This window comes from Lycium barbarum, chromosome 3 (genome assembly GCF_019175385.1).
Source record: "Lycium barbarum isolate Lr01 chromosome 3, ASM1917538v2, whole genome shotgun sequence".
NCBI lineage: Eukaryota > Viridiplantae > Streptophyta > Magnoliopsida > Solanales > Solanaceae > Lycium > Lycium barbarum.
The window spans coordinates 142,666,805-142,688,994 of NC_083339.1; the positions used below are offsets into that span (position 1 = coordinate 142,666,805).

The 22,190-nt window shown below is 35.8% G+C and overlaps 3 protein-coding genes across 11 annotated transcripts; 2 read left to right on the top strand and 1 right to left on the bottom strand.

The window, feature by feature from the left end:
- Window positions 1-1,057: 1,057 nt before the first annotated feature.
- On the top strand, window positions 1,058-2,941 carry LOC132633187 (premnaspirodiene oxygenase-like). Its single transcript, XM_060349437.1, has 2 exons — window positions 1,058-2,049; window positions 2,214-2,941. Exons 1-2 carry the CDS (start codon window positions 1,141-1,143, stop codon window positions 2,826-2,828), a joined length of 1,524 nt encoding a protein of 507 aa, XP_060205420.1. The 5' UTR covers window positions 1,058-1,140; the 3' UTR covers window positions 2,829-2,941.
- A 3,804-nt stretch (window positions 2,942-6,745) lies between these two features.
- On the top strand, window positions 6,746-10,583 carry LOC132633190 (surfeit locus protein 1). The gene is made up of 6 exons (XM_060349444.1): window positions 6,746-7,122; window positions 7,209-7,309; window positions 8,114-8,352; window positions 9,140-9,311; window positions 9,399-9,682; window positions 10,189-10,583. The coding sequence occupies exons 1-6, from the start codon at window positions 6,993-6,995 to the stop codon at window positions 10,256-10,258; spliced, it is 996 nt and encodes a 331-aa protein (XP_060205427.1). The 5' UTR covers window positions 6,746-6,992; the 3' UTR covers window positions 10,259-10,583.
- Window positions 10,584-11,003: 420 nt separating this feature from the next.
- On the bottom strand, window positions 11,004-20,913 carry LOC132633188 (uncharacterized). 9 transcript variants are annotated; one of them, XR_009579607.1, is made up of 12 exons: window positions 20,301-20,913; window positions 18,603-18,860; window positions 17,425-17,667; window positions 17,136-17,285; window positions 15,600-17,050; window positions 14,246-14,319; window positions 14,038-14,122; window positions 13,827-13,955; window positions 13,604-13,710; window positions 12,643-12,823; window positions 12,035-12,178; window positions 11,347-11,486 (listed from the first exon to the last, which is right to left on the bottom strand). XR_009579607.1 is itself a non-coding variant. In XM_060349438.1 (11 exons), exons 1-11 carry the CDS (start codon window positions 20,739-20,741, stop codon window positions 11,229-11,231), a joined length of 3,354 nt encoding a protein of 1,117 aa, XP_060205421.1. In that variant the 5' UTR covers window positions 20,742-20,896; the 3' UTR covers window positions 11,004-11,228. The 9 variants fall into 9 exon arrangements, 6 of the variants coding, with proteins under 6 accessions (XP_060205421.1, XP_060205423.1, XP_060205422.1 ...); XR_009579605.1 differs by having other exon boundaries at window positions 12,643-12,800; window positions 20,301-20,907; XM_060349438.1 differs by lacking the exon at window positions 12,035-12,178 and having other exon boundaries at window positions 11,004-11,486; window positions 12,643-12,800; window positions 20,301-20,896.
- Window positions 20,914-22,190: the final 1,277 nt, after the last annotated feature.

Sequence of the window (22,190 nt, forward strand, 5' to 3'; positions counted from 1 at the left end):
GAAATTATTTCAAGATACTATGATGCTAGTTGGTAAGACACAAAAGTAATTGGAGTTGTTAAGAGAAAGTGAGAAGTCTCGTATTTTTTAACTTTAGAAGCAATTATATATATATATATATATATATATATATATATATATATATATATATTTGTATAAATTTAAATAATTTAATTTTAAATTTCTCCGTCTACACTTAGTCAGATAATTGATATACCATTATGGCTAGACTAATTAACAAGTTTCAAGTATAAATCTTAAATTCATGCTCAATCAAAGACCATCATGTAAATTGGGAATAACATCTTCTTTACCCCCAAAAATTAACATTAGGGCCTTTTTCACTTATGCTTGTCATATACGCGTGAATATTGTTCAATTAGAAATTTGTTTTATTATTAAATAAAGGACGAAAGTACTAAGGGATAATTTATATTTCCTCCCATGAAAGAAGTACTGAAGGATAATACAAATTTTCTCTTATGAACTTGTCCCCTTTTTATAAGAGAACACTTAAACTTTGCAGGATCCAATGATCCCCTATATTTGTTTATAGTGTGGCATGTATAAAGACCACCTTTTGTAACCAACACCAAATTCAGGATAGTAGTGTATCTCACCAACTTATCACATTTTGCCAGTAGTGGAGACCATGAAAAACGTTGGTCTTGAAATTAGTAGAGCGGGGTAATATGTTGCAGAAGCAAAATTGAAGAAAGAGAAAAAAGAAAAGAGAAGAAAGAAAAGAATAGAAAAAACTAAAACTAAAATAAAGTAAAAAAAATACCAGTACTGTAGTTTAAAGAAAATACATTTATTTTTGGCTTAAATTTATCTTCTTACGCGCTACTTGAGAGTTCAAAACACTTTGCATGCCACCTAAGCATAAAAGGGGACAATAATTCTACTTGAAAAAATAACTGGACAAGTGTACGAAATATCCAAAAAAAAAGACAAGTGTACGAAAAAAACATGTGCTATTGACCCAAAAATGATAGGAAATACACAGGTACACCAATTTGGAAAATATCTACTCCATATCTCATAAATGTGTGCATATTTATTCATGAGTGCCTATTTTCATATCAGTTCAATACAAAATTGATCTTCTCAAAAGGGATCATTTCCTTTCTGAGATATATGGAGACACAACACTTACTTTTCATCTTCATTTCACTCTCGCTCTTCCTTTCTTTCATCTTTCATTTAGTTCATATATGGAAGAAATCAAAAACCTTGAGCAAAAGGTTGCCTCCAGGGCCATGGAGACTACCTTTTATCGGTAACTTGCATCAATTAATGAATGGGCGCTTGATTCATCATACTTTCAGAAATCTATCGCAAAGATATGGACCGATCTTTCACTTACGTCTTGGAGAAACATCAGTTATTGTTGTATCTTCACTTGATATGGCAAAAGAAATAATGAAAACTCAAGACCTTCATTTTGCAACTAGGCCTCAATTAATGGCCGGAGAAATTATTATGTACAATCACTCGGACATTGGAACATGTCCATATGGTGATTATTGGAGAAACATGCGCAAAGTGTGCATCTTGGAACTTCTTAGTGCAAAGATGGTCAAATCATTTAATTCAATTCGACAAGCAGAGATGTCAAGTCTTATTTCATCGATTAATTCTATGCCCAACTCATTAATCAACTTGTCAGACAAAATTTTTTGGTTTACAAGTGTTGTAACTTGTAGGTCGGCTTTGGGAAAACTAATCCATAATCAAGATACCTTGATAATGTTGATAAAGGATGTCGCATTATTAGCTGCAGGATTTGACTTGGCTGATTTATTTCCTTCCCGAAAATGGCTTCACGGGATTAGTGGATTGAAGTCAAAAATATTGAAGGTTCACAAAGAAGCAGATGTAATTTTAGAGAATATCATTAATGAACATCTGGAAAATCTAGCAAATGGTAAGAAGGGCAATATCGAGTCTGGTGGTGAAGACTTAATCGATGTTCTACTGCGAGTCATGGAGAGTGACGAATTGGGAACTTCCATCACACATAATAATATCAAAGCAGTTATTTTTGTAAGTTTAGTTCCATATAAAACATCTCATTCTCTTTTCTTTTCTTTTTTTCCATTTTATTATTTATTAGTATTAAAAAGTTGAGGTTATTTTTTTATTCTAGATTATAATATTGGAACATCTAAAATTAGGTATATTTCAATATTTTTATTAATTACATTCAGGATATGTTCATAGCGGGAGCTGAAACATCATCGGCAACAATTATTTGGGCATTGGCAGAAATGATAAGAAATCCAAGCATCATGGTTAAAGCACAACGTGAAGTCAGAGAAATCCTGAAGGGAAAGAAAACATTTGAGGACACTGATCTTGAAGAGTTGAAATATCTAGAATTAGTGATTAAAGAGACATTAAGGCTACACCCTCCTCTTCCTCTGTTACTCCCAAGGGAATGCAGAAAAGAAACAAAAATTGGCAATTACACAATACCTATCAAAACCAGAGTCCTAGTGAATGCATGGGCAATCGGAAGAGATCCTGAATATTGGCAGTATCCAGAAAGCTTTATCCCTGAGAGGTTTGAAAATAATTCTATTGATTTCAAAGGAAATCACTTTGAATTTATTCCATTTGGTGCAGGTAGAAGAATGTGTCCAGGTTTGTTATTCGGCTTAGTGAATGTAGGACATCCTTTAGCTCAGTTGCTTTATCACTTTGATTGGAAGACTCCTTATGAGGTTACTCCAGATAATTTTGACATGGCCGAAACAGATGGAGTAACTGCAAGAAGAAAGGAAGATCTTTGTTTAATTGCTACTCCCTTTGGTCTCTCTTAACAAACTTAAGGGCTTTTTCCCTTTGTTTAAAGTAATTGTACATTTCACTGGTTGCAACTTGTTTTTCAGCCAGCAGTGATGAATAAGAAGATAATAGTACTTACTTTAGATAACTTGTCTACATATCTTTACAAGGTATACCTATATTTATCTTACATGTGAGCGGCAAAGGTGATAGATACGTCAAAGAACAAAATATTAGCAACACTTGAGGTTTGCCTAAAGTGAAATGTATTTTAAGAGGGTAAACCATGGAACAAGCACTATTTTGTTTTTGTATTCAATTTCATACCATTGATATTCTTTTATTATGTTAGGTTCGATTCCATCTTATTGTAATTCCTAACAAGTGACATGGTTATGAAATTAGATTTCCTTCAACTTTTGGTGTACTTGAGATTTATTTTAATGATTTTATCGATTTACTTTCATAACATTTTGTTGCTCCCGAAAGCATTTTAATGTGCCTCGACAAACCTAATTCTGTACTAGCAAAATAAAGAAATTTGTTGCGCATCTATCAAGTATGTTGTTGTTGTTGTTGTGGTGGTTAGAGAAGTTAGAGAAGTCCTAAAGGGAAGAGAAATATTTGAAGATACTGATCTAGAAGAGTTGAAGTATCTAGAATTAGTGATTAAAGAAACATTAAGGCTGCATCTTTCACTTCCTCTGTTACTCCCAAGGGAATGCAGAGAAGAAACAAAAATTGACAAATACACAATACCTATCAAAACAAGAATCATGGTGAATGCATGGGCAATTGGAAGAGATTCTAAATATTGGCATAATTCAGAAAGTTTTATACCTGAGAGATTTGAAAATAATTCTATTGATTTCAAAGGAAATCACTTTGAATTTATTCCATTTGGCGCAGGTAGAAGAATGTGTCCATGGTTGTTATTCGGCTTAGTGAATGTAGGACATCCTTTAGCTCAGTTGCTTTATCACTTTGATTGGAAGACTCCTTATGAGGTTACTCCAGATAATTTTGATATGACTGAAACAGATGTTGCAACTGCAAGAAGAAAGGATGAACTTTCTTTAATTGCTACTCCCTTTGGTCTCTCTTAACAGTAGAAATAGACTTGAGGACTTTTTTCCTTTGTTTAAAGTAATTGTACATTTCACTGGTTGCAGCTTGTTTATCAGCCAGCAGTGATGAATAAGAAGATAATAGTACTTACTTCAGATAACTTGTGTACATATCTTTACAAGGTATACCTATACTTATATCTATCTTACATGTGAGCAGCAAAAGATGACTGATACGTTACAGAACAAAAAGAATTAACAATACTTAAAGTTTTGCCTATTATGGATAATTTTTCACTATCAAACGTGTTTAGAGTTTGTATTCCATTTCATACAATTTATATTCTTTTATTATGTTAGGTTCGAATGGTAATGCTTCAGCTTGATTGTAGGTAGTGCTACACTAGATGGAAATAGAGAAAGCCATTAAGAGATCCTCTGCCTCATTTCTTATGATACCTCCTATGCCAATTTCCATTTCTTTTGGTCTCCATATTTACAAGCTGCCCAATTCCTCCAAATTTCCCCACAAATAAATATTGGTACAATTTGAAGAAGCGTCTTGTGGATGTTGTTCTTTGGATTAGTGTCTAATAGGCCAATTAAGGACCTCCAAAGAATTTCCATAGGTAGTTGGCTGCCTCATTTTCTATAAATACATTGTGTAAATCATCACTGTTTGGTCTAGTGCAGCTAGCACATCTGGAAACTGACTGTTTGGCCAGAACTTCCTCAAATGCACAAGAGTAGTCTCCATAATAAAAATGACATCTTGAAAGGTATAGATGAATGCCATACCTTACTTCACATAGAAGTGGCTTTTTAGTTCTTTACACAAAAAAAAAATAATTATGACATTTTTTACGAGAAATTATTTAATTTTTTTTTTACACGAGAACTGAAAAAAAACATATAAGAGATCTAAAAATATCTTTTTTTTTCTATTCGAAGTAGAAGAGCAAATTGTAAATGGGCATGAGATCTAATTAGTGAGAAGGATGCTTTTTAGCCTAGAATCTCTAATGTATCCCATGCTGTTACATTAGAAAATTGCCCTTAATAACTTTGTATTCCATAAGCATAATCATCTTGGTTGGATTGACCAAGCAATTGTAATGGTTCTAGTTTGGGTGTATTTGAGTATAAATAAATTTTAACAATTATCTTTAATGATTTTATGGATTTACATTTCATAAACTATTTGTTGCTCATGCATTAATGCAACTTGCAAGTTATTAACCACAAACTATCTCTAAGGTGTCTGGACCAGTTCATACGCACACCAACCTATTTTGTAAATTTAAGTGAAAAAAGTGTATATAAATAGAAACATAAATCATCAACCAAAAGCAACTGGAATTAAGACAAATCATTTTGAAAAGAAGAGACGGATGAATAGAAATAAATTTAAAAGGGATTTACGAGTTTAATAGTGCACAAGCCGTGAGTAAGAACGACACATGCAAGCATATAAACTCACGACATCATGTTATCGGCAACGTATAGGGCTGATTGCACTAATCTTTTTTCTAAGCGCAATTTGCACACTAATTGCCTTTTCTATAACATAAAGCGTATTAAAAAAAATAACATAATTTGCCCAAACAAGATCTCCAGATAATTGAGGCAATGCCCAACGCGGCGGCTGAGGAGGACCACATCACGAAATCAATAAGAAAGATCCGAGATTTTATAAAGGGTGAAAAGAGCCCTAGTTTTACTTTGGTATTGGGCTAGTTGCGCAAATAGCCCGTCGGGGGAATGGGCCTATTAATCTCATCCATTCCCTTGACAAATGTTCCTATTTGGGGATGATGCTCAATTTTTGGCTCTCAAATTTATAGTATTTAAATTTGGGAAAATTACGTAAAGTTCCTCAAAAATAGCAGTTTTTATTATCTTTTTAAAAATATTAGAAAAAAAACTTACGGATAATTAGCACATGTAAAAATTATATCCCACTAAACTATGATCCAGTTATATTTTTCATGTTTGTCATCTTTTTTCTCTCCCTATTTAACTTATACACTCCCTTGATTCTCTTATATGTATTCTATGCATACTAATGTATTTATATACATGGTATAATTCAATTGTAAGATAATTTTGTTGAGGTATAGTATAATATACCTGGTATAAGTCATCTTTAGAGGTATACTGATGTATTTTATACATAGTATAATTTAACATATACTATGGTATTAAGGTATAATATTAAATAAACCTGATATAAATATAATATACATGGTAAAATTCATTTTTAGATGTATACTGATGTATTTTATACATAGTATAATTTAATAAATATAATATGCGGCAAAATCAGATTACTTAAATGGAAAGAAAGTAGGAACACAATTGGTGGTGTGGAAGATAACATTTTTAGCAAAAATGTAGAAAGAGAATCAAGGATGTTAATGAGTGGCCATAATCTCGCCCAACTACGCTCCTTTAATAGAGGAATCATTACAATATGTAACTCCTCACTGCCATCCAATGTTGATTAAATAATTCTACTAAGGTTTTGTAAAATATTTTTCTCTTGTTGTATAGTTATGTTTTTTTCCCAATAAATTTTTGGCCTTCAACATTTTTGAGCGACATAAGCTTTGATTTTAGTATTTTCGTATTATAATATCCAACAAGTTATACCGGAAGCAGCAAAAACTTTCAAAACTCAACATAAAAATTCTCCATAAAAAAGGGCACGAAAAAGGATAAAGAACATATGCGCTAAAAAGCATTACTTCAAGTTCTGAATACCACAACAAATTTTTGAAAATATTACACCTCATAACATAAGTCCTACAGAATTTATACCGAGCGAAGCAAAATTTCATCCTCCAAAGATAAGTGTTATACAATTTATGCCGAGCGAATCAGGTTCGGATATTTTCATGAAATGAGCGCCGATGCAAAAACTAACGAGTACAAATACAAATACGAGGACCAAAACTTGAAGACGAGTGCATTTGAAGGGGCTAATCCGTGCAAAAGAGTTCTTCGCTCAATGTTCGAGTAAATTTACGACAAAACCCTCGACTTTTTCTGTAATTTTCGGATTCGCCCATAAACTTTTTTACGTCGAATCAAAACGACGACACTTGGAATGGTAGGTTCAGTAGTAGGATCATGGCAGCTTCCATTTCTAAAACCCTAACGAGAAATCTTCTCCGGCGAAGTACACAAGCATTGCACCTCCGATACTCCTCCGCCGCCACGTCAGCTCCTGCCACCTCTGTCACTGAAACTCAACCTTCAGGTCCCTAAAGCAAATATTCCCACAATTTAAATTTTTATTTGAATTCAGGTGATCTGAATCACTACCTGTTTGTTTTTATTCCACAGAGAAAGGTGGACCTTCAAGATGGTCAAAGTTAATGCTTTTTGTACCAGGTGTTATTACCTTTGGACTTGGTACTTGGCAAATTTTCAGAAGACAAGATAAGGTTAACTCATTTTCCCAAAACTATCATTTTTTTTTTTAGGGCCCGATTGGCCATGAAAATTGTGAAATTTGAAAAAAAGTACTAGTTTTTGTTTTCAAAGTGAAAAATATTGTGTTTGGTCATGCTACAAAATGGAATTGCTTTTGAATTTTTGTGAGTGGTTTAGAGTGAAGACAAACTTTTTGGTGATTCTCAAATTCCGGAATTCGATATTTTTATGGCCAAACATGATTTCCGGAATTCGACTCCTGATAAAAGTAAAACTTATTCATGGCCAAATGCTCACTTATATTCGGGAAGATTTCTTATTTCTCTATGATGCAATTAATTGTGTGTTTCAATTGGCAATTAATAAAAGAAGATGTGATAAAAAGTGTTGTTGATACAATTTAGTAGGCGTTTGGCCATACATTCCAAATATTTTTCATTTTATTTGGAATTTATGTAGTTGGAGTTGGAGAGGAAATTGTGTTTTGTTATACTTTTTGCAAAGAATATTCGGAATAACGCTCATGCTTGAATGTACTTAAATGCAGCTTCAAAAGTGAAAAGTGAGTTGGAAACAGTAATTTTCATGACCAAACACTGATTTTAAAGTAAAGTCAAAAATTATTCCGGGAAAAAGTGTATTTTTTATGGCCAAACGGGTCCTTTAGTTTCTGATGGATACTTTTGGTTGCTTGGTTTGATCAATCACTGTATCTAACTCCTGGAGTGTGGTTACTTGATTTTAGTTTCAGTCAATTTGACCTATAATGCAAGATTGCTGGAGAAAGAAATTGTAACACTGATTACTATTTGCAGATTGAAATGCTTGAGTACAGACAAAATCGATTGCGAATGGATCCTTTAAACTGCAATGAGGTTTCCCCTTCAAGTGAAAATCTGGATTCTTTGGAGTTCTGCAGGGTGCTCTGTAGAGGAGTGTTTGATGAGAAAAGGTCCATTTTTATAGGGCCCCGCTCCAGAAGCATTTCAGGGGTGACTGAAAATGGTTACTATGTTATTACTCCTCTCATGCCTTTGGCAACTGATCCTAACAGGTACATGTACATAAGACTAAGTTAAACAGGGTTTAGTCTACCTCTATAGTCACCTTACTTATGAATAAAAAAGAATAGGCTACATCTAGTTACCTGCTATACATGTTAAAAGGAAGTTACTGAATAGCAGTTGAGCTGTCACTGAATTGCGGTCTTGAGTTAATACAGACCACAGAGAGCCTCAAAAGATTTGGTTGTTGTTATGATCAAAGAGTTCTGTTCTTGGGTGCATATGCTAATACACAAATCAATATTGTCGTTTATAAGATCTCAAAGCTAGCTTTCTCTTTAACAAGAATTTAGTTCCTTCACTTCTGTTAAGTCTGGTGCATCTTTTTTTTTTTTTTTTTTTTGTGGTGGGTGGGGGGTGGGGGGGACTTAAGTGCCTCTCGTAACTCCACTTCACTCACCTATGCATGTATTAGCTCAACTACAATACTATATTACATTCTATCTGGCTTTCTTATTGCACATCTCATGATTTAGTTACTCTTTCCTTAATTTGTTTAAATGCTCTTCGGATTGGTCTATGGATTGATTAATTCTCTTGGTTTCTGGACGGTTAGCAACTAAGTTTTACACGATCTACTACCTTTTTACACTCCTTACCTTTGTATGCATATTAACCCAACCAGCATAAAATCGTCTAGTTTTTCTCCCAGATTAAGTTTTCTGTATCCATTTACAGTTTTGGCCCCTTTCCGTTTGGATTCTGAATTACTTCAATTTCATGTCTGACAGCAACATGAGTGGTTAATTCTGTCTTATCATGTCAAATTCCTTTCAGTGTGCAAGCACCAATTCTTGTCAATAGGGGATGGGTCCCCCGGAATTGGAGAGACAAGTCTTTGGAAGTAGCTGCGGCTGATGACCAACCTTCAAGTATTTCAACCCCATCTCAAGAGAGTGGAAAGAGCTCCTGGTGGATGTTTGGGTCAAGAAAGAAGAAAGTAGAAGAGGTTGTTCTCTTTTCTTACTTCAATTTCCTGATTAAAGTTGTGTGTAATCTGAACATGACACCTGATGGCAATACATTCAATCAACAGGAACAAGCTCCAACTGTTAAGCCGACAGAAGTAATTGGAGTTATTAGAGGAAGTGAGAAGCCCAGTATATTTGTTCCAGCAAATGATCCCAGTTCCTTCCAGTGGTTCTACGTTGATGTTCCAGCCATTGCTCGTGCTTGTGGACTCCCCGAGAACACACTCTACATTGAAGGCATCAATGACAATGTTGACCCAAGCAATCCTTATCCAATTCCAAAGGATACAAACACATTGGTTCGGAGTTCTGTAATGCCGCAAGATCATCTTAACTATACATTTACATGGTATTCCCTGTTCTATATCTAATACCTGCTTCTGAGTTTTTTGCCATTGATATATTGGTCATTCCTCTCATCTTATTCTGTCTATGTCTAGTGCTAAAGCTTTTATCGAAAAATATACATTCTTCCAGAAAATTGGGCACCTAAACTTGATCAAAATTTTGTCTCACTAGTATTTTGTTTCCTTTTGCCAACTTTATACATCTAGGTTGATTGTCATGTCTTTTTTCATCACGTTTTGATGAGCTAATATTGGTTCCCGACAAGTCAGCAAGTTAATTCTGTGTCAATATGAAAAGTATATTAGCAAGCACTAATTGATGTTACAAACAACTGAGACTAATTTTTCAGAAGTTTATAGCTCAAAATCAGTACAGATTTATCCATGTTGCAGACTTGAATAAATTGAAATAACCCTCTCAACAAAAAAGAGGACTGAATGATCTGGATTTCCTCTTTTTATTTGTTCTCTTGTGTTTTTCCTGATCTTTTTTCTAATTTTTTGCAAGGTATTCCCTGTCAGCTGCTGTGACATTTATGGCTTTTAAGAGGCTACAGTCAAAGAAAACCCGGAGATAGCAAACCTTTGAACTGTTTCCTTTTATTTGGCAATGTAAGAGCAACTAGCCGTTGAGACAATGCTAATATGCACCTCAGGGCCCTTGACGATACAACAGAATAGCTTCCATGACATCGGCTTCTATAAGGAGAGAAAAGCTGCTATATTTTCAACTCGTCTTAGACCTTCAATCATTACTTTCCTAAATTCTACAGGCGAATGCAACACATTTTTTAAATGGTACAACCCAATAAATGCCCATTTTGTAGTATTCTCGAGGTTTTGTTTGCTGACATTGGCATTGTCACCAAAAGTTGTTTGATAGGTCAAATTTTGTTTTGATAATTGTTCTTGCAGAAGGCATTTTCTCCCCCTTTGCCGAATTACAGAACGTACATCTGCTTATGACAATCTATCCAAGGGAGGGGAAAAAAAGGAGAGCTTCTTATCAACCTTTTGCCACCTGCCACAATCAATCTAACTTATTGCGGATCACCCCTTCACATTTTTGATGAACAAGTTAACGATCATTTAGTTTGTGTTCCAGAAATTTGGAGAAAAGGTTCAAATGAATTATTTACAAAGGGAACACAGTTTCTCTAAAAAGATTTGCCCAATTCGGCCTAAAACAGACGCCAAAGGGAAGTTGATTGTACATTTGGGCATACAGAGGCTTGCCATTAGAATTGATTTAGTAAAATTAAGTCGAACCCAAAGTCTGTTGTGCACGTAAAACTAAACCGTCAAACTTTCAAGTAAAAGATGAATCTCCAAAACAAACTGAGATTAAATATACTAATTTCCCTTCCGTACGCTTTTTACAACAAATCAGTGACTGCACAACAAATCAAAGAATGGAAAGCACATCAACCTAAAGAAAAGGAAAAGAAAAGAGAAAAATAAAAAAAGAAGCAAATATAACATTGACCAGGGGCATAAGAAGAGTATACCAGAACCAAAGAATGAAATGAATGAAAAACAAAACAGATTTTATTTGCTTTGATGACGATATACAAGTAAGGAATTTGTGGTTGCTTCACCAAGTAATGCTTTCAATAAAGACACAAATTGGAAGAGACTTTCTTCCGAGAACCACTTCAGCTTCCACTTCTGGGGACCCGAGACAGGTTTTCTCTTCACGAGTTTTGTATCCTCGACTATCTTGCCCTCCTTCAGTGTAAGAGGGAACTTTGACATGACACCTTCCAAAGTCAGGGTCACGCAATAGCAATCTTTGGTGTCAATTACCTGAAAGATAACGGAAATCCATACAATCAGGTCTGTAGATAAAGTAAACCACTAGCTAAGGTGAATTTCCGGGTCAAATTCTATGTTAAGAAAGCCACAACCTATAAGATCTGACAAATCAACCATTACTTGCTTAAACACCCAAAATCGGACATGGTGAAAGCAGTAAGAAAAAGTGATTTCTTGTACCCAAGAAAATTAAAGAATAGTCTGCAATAGATCATAAATAGGATCAATACCTGCAAGCCCATGGTAAACACTATAATAAAAGTCTAAACAGTTCCAGAACCCTAAATCTGAACCAACTAGGATTCTTGGTAGTAACAGCTAAATTCGGCTCGACTCTATATCTCATAGGCAAATCTAGGCCTTGCAGTTGCTTCATATAGGCAATTTTTTATTTTTTTTTTGGTTTTGGTTTTCCCATATTAGATTAAAGAATCTCAACACTGTATCAGTTTTTCCAGTTAATAGAAAAGAAACTCACAAACCCAGAGTTATGTTTCACTCTGCTTCCCTAAATTGAAAAAAAAAGTCATCTTATATACCTAACTGGCGCATCCGTTAAAAAGGAAATGGTTAGAGCACAGTAGTAGATCCAGAATCCAAGACTTTTTACACCATAACTGTTCTCTTGGAATGGATAACTGGTTGATGCATCCACTAAAATCGTGTCGATCATCCTATTTCATCTGATCAATGATGTGATAATAATCAATACATATGGCAATGAACTTTTTTTTTAAGGAGCATTTGGAATAAACTAAAATCGACTTTAAAGCATCTAATTGTTTACGGGTACTCACAATATTTATTCCAATTAGGTGATTAATTATGAAGGGGAGCCTTGGCGTAAGGGGTAAAGTTGCTGCCATGTGATCAGGAGGTCACGGGTTCGAGCCGTGGAAACAGCCTTTTGCAGAAATGCAAGGTAAGACTGCGTACAATAGACCCTGGTGGTCCGGCCCTTCCCCGGACCCTGCGCATAGCGGGAGCTTAGTGCACTGGGCTGCCCTTTTTTTTTTTTAGCTGATTAATTACGAGGGGTGAACTATTGACATATACCATGTATAAGATGCTGCTCGATTGATTTATCGGAAAGATAAACATGCTACTAGATTGATAAGAAACAAATGCTCAAGAACAAAATTATTACCACTTCTGACACGCTGACAATGGAACAACAAGAGTCCAACGAGAAGTAGGAAGAGCATGATACACTCTCAGAAAGGGAACCAAGCAGGGTTACATCTTCCGTGCACAGAATTAGATGCCTTCCAAGCACAAATAGCGATCTCCGCAGCCATGAACCCTCTGTAAATTAAAGTTGGACAATTCTGTCAAACAGTAACAATAAACTCCATCATAGAACAGCTGTCTCTCTGTCCAAAAAAATTGAATTCTCCTTTCACCCTCCCCCCCCCACACACAAAACAGAACACACACAAAAAAAAAAAAAAAAAAAAAAAAAAAGAAGGAAACCAGAAAAGCCGTAGAAAGAAAAAGAACTTGAGACCAGAATATCTACGCAATTAAAGGAGATATAAAAAGAGACTAATAACAATGATGCTGCTGGCAAAAATGGATGCACCACTTATGGGCAAAAGCAGAAAGAGTGTTTTCCTTTTTGGTTCCAGTTCTTTAGTATGGAGGGGAGGAGTCAGCCTAGATCATCTGTTAAGCTAAATAATGGATTATATCTGTATAGCTATCTACGTTCTATGTCCCATATCACTTAGATAACTCCTTTAGTTTAATGTTGGTGCCAGTTACTGCCATCTTAATTGCTTTGTCAATCAACTTGATACTTCTTTGGATAAAATAGAAGCAGCTGAAGTTATTAGGAAAAGGAAATGCTTGCAAATAGGCCACCCTTTCTTTACACCTAGTATGCTTTACTCTAACTACAAACATTTAGCTTTGTATAACAGAAGCACAACGTCTCCATGATGGACTACTGACAGAACAAGCTCGTAAACCTACTCATCCAGCAAATACGGCTATTAGTTTTTTCTTGGCATCAGCACTAAAGATATGAAGACGCGCCTCACTGTTCATGTCCAAACATCAGTATGAGGATGAATCATATAGAAGACTGCAAGAACAACTAGAAATACCTTTCCAATTGTTGCACCAGAACATCACCATTGAATACTGAAGAATGCTCATCTTCAAACCTCCACATACATGCCTTTCGAAGAGATCAGCCTGAACCTTCTCCAAACTGTCATTCAAATTGCAAAAACCAGCACATGAGGAAATGGTAATCAAACTAGAAAACATAATACTCGAAGTTTTCCCACAAAACCAATTTAGACGTGCAGAGCCAAGGTAGATCACCTTCGCAGAGAACAGTCATTTTCCACCACATGTGAATCAATAAACCCCAATATCGATAATAGCTCTCTGGACACATCTATATTTCTGGTCACAAAGAGGTAGGTTGTGTCCCGTCCGAAGCACACTCTACTTATAAAAGATGGAAGAGAATAAGATCTTCAGAAAAGTAAAAGGCATGCAAACCAACGGAAGTGACACAGAACCCACAAACCTTACAATCTGAAGTCCCAAACCCACAAAAACCTCTCTCATCTGCTCAAAACCATGACAACCAGCTAATTTTGAGCTTGAACCTGCTAAAAGCCAACAGACAAATAGTACTTAAAAGCATGCAGCATCATTTCATTGTCTCTAAAGTAGTAATAGAAAGAACAAAAACTTCACATCTCACAAAAAATTCATACCACAGTAAAGCTAACCTGACCCAACACATGAGTTTTCAAGGAGTAGCACATGTAACTTATGCTCGCTGCTCAAGGTTACAGCTACCTCACTGTAAATTCAAAAGGATTACAGTAAATAATATTGGAAGAAAACAGTAGCTTATATAACTAAGGCACAGAAAAGAAAAGGCAGTGCCAGAAAAGTAAATTACACGAAGTACAATAATCCCTAGATGATATCGTCCAGATATATGATATGTTTTACCAAAACTAGAGTTAATGTCCTTGGATAACATGGGGAAAAAAAAGTTGGTAATTGAAAGACTCAATAAAGCAGAAGCAAGTGAGTGCTTAGGTAATTCATAACACTTCGCAGAAAACATTGGAATATCCTAATGAGGCATGTCATAATATTTAGCAAAAACACATACTTGAGATACTATTGTCATGCTGCATGGTTTGAAATACTTGTAGCTAACTCATGCCATATCTGCAGATCCATCACTATCTAGTTTTACTTTAAAGAGTTCTTTCCCATGCATGACACACATTAGAGAACTGTTTCCACATGGACAAAAAATTTTTCTGATGAACAATCGTTTCACTTCAGATGTGCATCAGGATGGTGCCAAAAGCTGCAATTTTATTTTTTTAAATGCAAGTAGCAAATCTTTTCGCACAGAGCTTTCCACTTAGAAAATTAAAAGAGCTACTAAACTAGTCCTTGATCTAAACTATATAAGATTTTCCCTCCTTTACAGAAATTAGTACTATATTTGACCTTCAACGGGAGTTAAAGTATTCCCTTTTTTTAATGAAGCAAGGGTTTAAGGTATTCCATTTAGCCCTTTTGCTAGCAAAGGCAAAAGACTTGAGAACACCCATACATAGTTCACCAGCTTTTGTAACCCTCTGACGTGTCCTGAAAACCTTGGAGTCATCCTCCACACCTTTAAAGATGCCGTGAACCCTGGGAGACCACTGTCTCCAACCGACAAACCACTTATCAGTGCAATGATGAGATAGCAGAGCATGCTTAAGCGAGGGGGTCACAACTGACAAAGAAGGGTTTTTAGCAGTGGCAGCTATTAGGATTCAGACTTAGGTTAATGTGCCAATACCATCTCAAGGAGTAAGATAACCAAATATGCAGGCTGATTATTTGAACACAAGAATTCAGTGAGCAAACTAAATTAACCTAACACACAGATGAAAAGAGCGAAAAGAAAGCGCACATTGGAAATCTCATAATTGCCACCCAAAATTGCCAACAGTTAACTGAAAAACTCACAACATTTATCAGAAGCGCACATAGTGGAAAATAAAAAAGTTTGCCCTTTACAAAACTCTGCTCCATCTATATTAAAGATGTCGGGAATGGCACATCTACCTTTCACTGAACTGAGAGTCTTTCTCGAGCAAACAGTTGCATAGAATGTATCTCTGACAAGATTCATCAATTCCAGAATCTGCAGCTTTTTTGTTAAAGTAATTCTTAATTAGCTTCTCAGCCCCCTGTAGTAATCTGCTTCTCTCAGCATGAGTTTGCCTGCCACAACTATCAAGGGATATTCTCATCGCACTTTGGCTAGAAGCTCTCTCTGAAGCACACAGTGGTCCAACCCCTCCATCTTGAAAACCATTTATATCCAAATCTAATTTCTTAGGTTCTGCTGTCTCATCTTCTGCTTTTTCATTTTCCTCACACAGTGAGATTATTCTCCTTGCAGGTTTCCTCCGACGCTTTTTCTTCTCCAACCAATCAGCATCCTGCTTCACAACTTGTACACTTTCTACATCTTGTCTATCAGTAGAAATATGCCCTTGCTGGGAGGAAGTGCCTGGTTCCCTGACCACCGAGCAATCAGTACCTAAACGTGCTGGGAATCTACAATTTAGTTTTATCGGGTACAATTTTTCATGGCATATATCCATGGACAGATGCAATGGTGAGTAGCTATCCACACTCCTTTCTGAGACATTGTCGATAAGAAACTGATCAACCAGAGGCATTGAGGTCAACTCAGGGCAATCGTTGTCGCTACAGCTTGTATCACTATCAGAAGATGCAGCTGAGAAGGATTCAGCAGACAGCTGCAGCAATTCTTCTTCCAAATTTTGGCGTCTGTGCAGAATGTCCTCCTTGTAGTGAGGAGGTGATCCTGTGCTAGCCAAAGATGATCGAGAATCCAAAATATTATCAGCATCAGTAAGTGGTGGAATATTGATTTTAGCACTAATTTTAAGACCCCTTTGGGTTGAGTAGGATTCAGACTGAGGGAACATTGTAGTTGGATGAAGCACTTCATTATTTATAGGGCTAAATCTATCCTGATGTCGGCTTCTACTAATCTGAATGGACTCTCCTGTGTTATTCCGAGAAAATCTGGAAGATGCTTCACCAATTTGGTTGGGGTAATGAAACATCTCTGCGAATGAGTTGTCAGATTCTAGTATATTTGTGCTGCTGTCATCTCCAGAAGCCAGCATCGAGTCAGATAAATATTTGGAGGTCTCACCTAGCTGATTGTCTCTATTCTGGGTCTTAACTTCATCATCTCTGTGGTTACTGGAGACAGTCTCTTTGCCTCTAGAAACATCAACAAAATTGTCAGAAGAGTCATTTACCCAGTCTTTGAACTCCTGCAGCCACACATCAGATCTTTCCTTCTTCATATTCTCAATTCGGTTCATCAACTCAACTATTTCAGCTTCCTCATCAGAAAGGGCATTCTCCTCCTTGCTTTGATTGTCGATATCAACAGACGCAGATTCTATATCAGAGCAAATGGAAGTGTTCTGTTCTTCAGTCCCGATACTAGCCACACGTGAGAGCTTCTTCTGTAATAGGCATATCAAGATGTTTAGAACTACTGATTTATATAGAAAGATCAAATTAGAAATGAGCACCTAAGGAGTTACTGACCCTTTTTGTATTAATACTTCCTTCTATTTTGGCCCCAACTCTTGCTGGTGAATAAAACCCAAAGCTAGCAGGCCGCTTTTGCCTACTGGCAATGATAATCTGCCGCTGCCATAACTCACTAGTACAGATTTTCTTTTCATCAAGCTCCATCTGGAATGTGCAATCATGGAAGAGAAAAACGGGTAAGTCCAAAGATTAAAAGGTTAAATAAAGAGGCACATCCCTCAGGTAAGTCTCTACAGCACAGGATGGACAAAGAAAATTTAATTACAGTAAAAGAAACAGATACCTTCTCTGGACTCGGAAAGAAACTGAAGACTTGAGCTCTATACCAACGAGAATAGCACAGAGGATTCCCCTCAAGCCACAAGCGTTGAAGAGATGACAGGCCAGCAAGAATCTCCATCTCCAAGAAATTGGAGATTATATTGTACGAAATATCAAGCCCCTGAAGTGACTTCAAATTTTCAATTCCGCGTAATGATGTCAGGGCATTGTTCCTCAGAACAAGCTTAACAATGTGAGATGAGACCTGCAGTGACAAAACCTCCATAAACCAACATGTCGATAAGCATTGTACCATGTACTTCACGCTCATCTTGACTTCACCCAACAGAAAAGAAAGAGTGCTGAAAAAACTATAAGTTTAAAATTATGGCACACATATCCTAAGTGCGAAATTAGCACTAGACAAATAATAATCATGCGAAGTTGTTCATAAGACAGGAATTATGATTAAATATTACTTTGGCTCTAATAACTTCAAACCTTCCTAGATAATGGTTGTCTTTTCTCACTTTTTTTTTTTTAATATGTAACCTTCCTACAAAATGATTATAATACCAACTTGGCAGGAAAATCTTCGAGACTACAGTCAAATGATTTACTACATGCTAAAGTAAAAAGTTATTGGTTGTGAGGTAGCAAGTACCCAGTGGAATAGTTGAGGTACGCCCAAGATGGCTTTGCCATCATCAATATGATTTTTATTTTTTTTGAAGTAAATGGTTATTGGACACAATCTGATTTAGTTAAAGCATTTTCTCCTTTCACTTCAGAAAGGAGCAGCAGGGAGTTTCAAGTAACTAGTCGGATACCTTCAGAAGAGAGCAATTTTACTAAATCATTTACAATTGATAGTGACACAGTATTCGTAACTGTTCCGAATATCATAAAATGTTGTACTGATCCTCAAAAGAATTTCCGTGAACACGGGTTGTGTTTGAGATGCAATGAATCTATTGTCCTGCCAATCGAATGAAATATAAAACGTGATATGCTTTACAAAGATTCCATTTGATTCCCAGCTTGGTCAAGCACAATTCCCAAACTTACAAAGTTCTACGATACTTAGTAATCAGCAACAAGATGTGAAGTTCTTCTGATACTCATAGCAATTTTGTTCTTTATAACAGACAGTAAAGCATTATATAACCAAAACTTTCAGGATGAATAAGCGAGATTTACCCCACTAAAGGACACAACATTTCTCAGGTGGTTGAAACCAAGATCCAGATGCTTCAATTTGGTGCACTTCCGCAGATTATCCACCTTGGCAAACTTATTTCTGCTCAAATCAAGAGTTTCTACAGCAGGAAGAAGTTGCAAAGATTCGTCCATCAGAACCAAGCCATTGCGGGCACATGAAATAAATGATAACCGATTCCAGTGCGGAGAATTCTTTATATCAGCTATTCTACTAGCAAAAACATGCTTAAGTGCGTCCTGAAACAATGAATCACAGAAGAAAGGAGGAGCCCTTTATATATAGATACCAAAAAGCAATACTACTACAACAACAACATACCCAGTGTAATCCCACAAGATGGGGTTTGGGAGAGTAGAGTGTACGTAGACCTTACCCCTACCTCGTGGAGGTAGAGAGGCTGCTTCCGAAAGATCCCCGGCTCAAGTCACTCATAACAAAGCAACTTTAAAAAATAACATACAGAAGCAAAGCAGACACAGCAACTAATAACGAAACCATTACATAGCATACAGGAAAAAGGAACAGTAACAGCAACAAAATAATGCCATAACCGAAGAAAAAAAAAAAAACAGGTATTACCAGAAATCGAAGGGCAAGAAGGTACAAATTAACAGGTATTACAATAGCACTTGTAATTCACATGCAAAATATAAACTCACTGTCGAATTGTGACATATCAATTTTAAGAAGACTGTTTCCCAATGACCCTCGGCTCAAGTAACTCATCTCAAATCCGTTTTAAACAGATAAAATACAGAAGTAAAGCAGACATAGCAAATAATAAGGAAATCATTACATAAAATTCACAAAAAAAAAAAAAAAAAAAAGGAACACTAACAACAACAAGATAATGCGTTAACTGAAGAAGAGAAACAACGATAGGTAGTAACAGAAATTGAAGAACAATAGCACTCGTAATCCACATGCAAAATATAAAACTCACAGTCGAATTATGACATATTTTATGTATATATTTCCTAAAATTGGAATATTATCCGTTGGTACCCATGTTACAAGAAGGCTAAATGTGCACTAGGTTGAATATTGAGTTATTTACCTAAAGAACTAGGGCTCAATTCCTAATTAGCATATTTTTCCATTCCTTTAGTTAGTAGCGCACCCATGTTCCAGAAACCCTAGAGTATACGCAGACCTCGTGGAGATAGAGAGGTTGTTTCCGATAGACAACCTGCTCAAGTAACGCAGTTCAAAGCAGTTTGAAAAAGGAAATACGGAAATGAAAGAGACATGACAACTAATAAAGAAAGCAGTACACAGCACAGATACCAAACAAGCAATAGCATTTGTAATAATGCACATGCAAAATATAAAACTCACAGTCGAATTATGACAAATCAACTTCTCCAAAGTATGCCTTAATTCCAAAAGTCCTCTAGCAGCTTGTAACAGAAATTGAAGGACAATAGCACTTGTAATTCAATAACAACAACAACAAGTATGTCCAGTGTAATTCCACAAGTGGGGTCTGAGGAGGGTAGAACGGCACGCAGACCTTACCCCAGCCTTGAGAGGCAGAGAGGCTGTCCTCGGCTCAAGATAAAGCAATATCAAAGCCGGTCAAAAAGGAAAAAACAACAGTAAGTACAACAAAACAAAACAGTATGCTCAGCGAAGATAGCAGTTGTAATAATTCACATGCAAAACATGAAACTCACAGTCGAATTATGACAAATCAACTTCTCCAAAGTATGTCTTAATTCCAAAAGTCCTCTAGCAGCAGATGTAGAGAGATCACATCCTCTAAGTTCCAATACTTTTAACCTACCAAACGGCAAAAGTGATAACGGCGTTGGATCCCTAGCTGGTGGCGGCAACACAGAAACCACCTTTAACGACGTTAAAAGACGAAGAATCCGTCTAAGCCTTTCAAGTGCCCTATGGTCACCTAAATCAGATATATAAGCACGAAGATAATCAACAGGTGCACCTGATAAAAGACTCTCAAGTTCAGATAATGATTCGAGTCTAGAGTGAACATAATGAAGACCAATTGGATTCAATTTTAGGATTAAGGTTCCTTCGATTAATGATTCGACGTTGTTTTCCACGAATTTTACGAGTGAATCTAAGTATCTATCGCCTGTAACAAGCACCATCGTGAAATTAGGGTTAATTAGTGGGTAATTAATGAGAGAAATGGGGGTTTTGGAGGAATCGCCATGGCTGTGTGAGAGCTTCTTTTTTTCTGAGAGGAAAATAATGAAGACCGGTTTTGGGTTAATGATTGGGTTTATTAGCGAAGCAATTTGCTGGGAGACACGTGGCGTGTCAGAGTGGGACCATGACGCGTTTATAGTCGACGTTAATGTTTATGTATTTAATAAATTTTCCAGCATATGTCATGGTTGTTGAAACTTCAATCAGAAGAAATATCCTCCCAATTTTGTGACTTTGTAATAACCATATTTTGATTTTTTTGTACCTTGAAAACTGATGTTTTGGAACCTGAGAATTGATGTTTCTTGGTTTTGATGCCATTTGTCATGAAGTCACAAACTTTATTACAACAGTTGAGTTGAAATTTTGTACAGTTCACCTTTGACTGATGTAATGGTTGGATATTGGATAGCAATGTTTTGCTTCAATTTATTTGTCTCACTTTAATTTGGAGCGAAGCTTAAAAAGGTTAAAAAAGTTTTGAATTTTATGATTCTAAATTAAAAATACATAAAATGTATTAAAATATGTTTAATTTTATGATTTTATATGTCATGTTAAAAAAATGGAATCAAAGAGTTGTCAAAAAATGCAGATTAAAAAAAAAGTAAGGCAACAAATTAAAACAGAGAGATTATCTGGTTTGAACTCTGCAAAAAATACTACTATCATTTTAGTAAAAGTATCTTTTTTTCTCGTTCAATGCTATATTTATAAAGTTTATGAAAGCATACCAAGGTGAAGTTGATGATCTTTTCTTTAAAAAAAAAAAAAAAAAAATTGAATAAGGAGGGCAATCATACCGTAAACCGATATAGTTAAACAAGTAGAACATATTTAGGATGCTTAAGAGAACCATGCTGAAGGAATTCAAGAAAATGACCTTGTGAATCTTTCATAAGCAGATTTGGAGGGTGTTTGGATTAACTTATTTTAAGTGCTTATGGGATTTTAAGTTCTTTTTTACTTTTTGTGGTGTTTGATAAAGATAAAAAGTATTTTTAAACATTTACTTTTGGGTCAAAAAGTACAAAAATGGGTCAAAAGCCAAAAGTTGACTATTCCCAAGTTATGACTTTTAGCTTTTACCGCCCCCCCCCCCGCGCGCGCGTTTACTTTTATTTGTCTACTAGTGAATTAACCCGCGCTTCGCGCGGTCATAAGACCTTAAATTTGTAAATAATTTGTTTAATTATCTGAATACTAAAATGGAGTATAATTTTCGCAACCTTAAGTTGTCATTAATTTGTCTTTCAAAAGTTTTTTTTTTTTTTAAAAAAAAAGCTTTTAATTTTAGTCTGTATGTATCTTGAGTTTGAAAAATTATAGCCACTAAATTACATGTCCATTCACATTTCAAGTGAAACAAAATTACAAAGACCACAGAA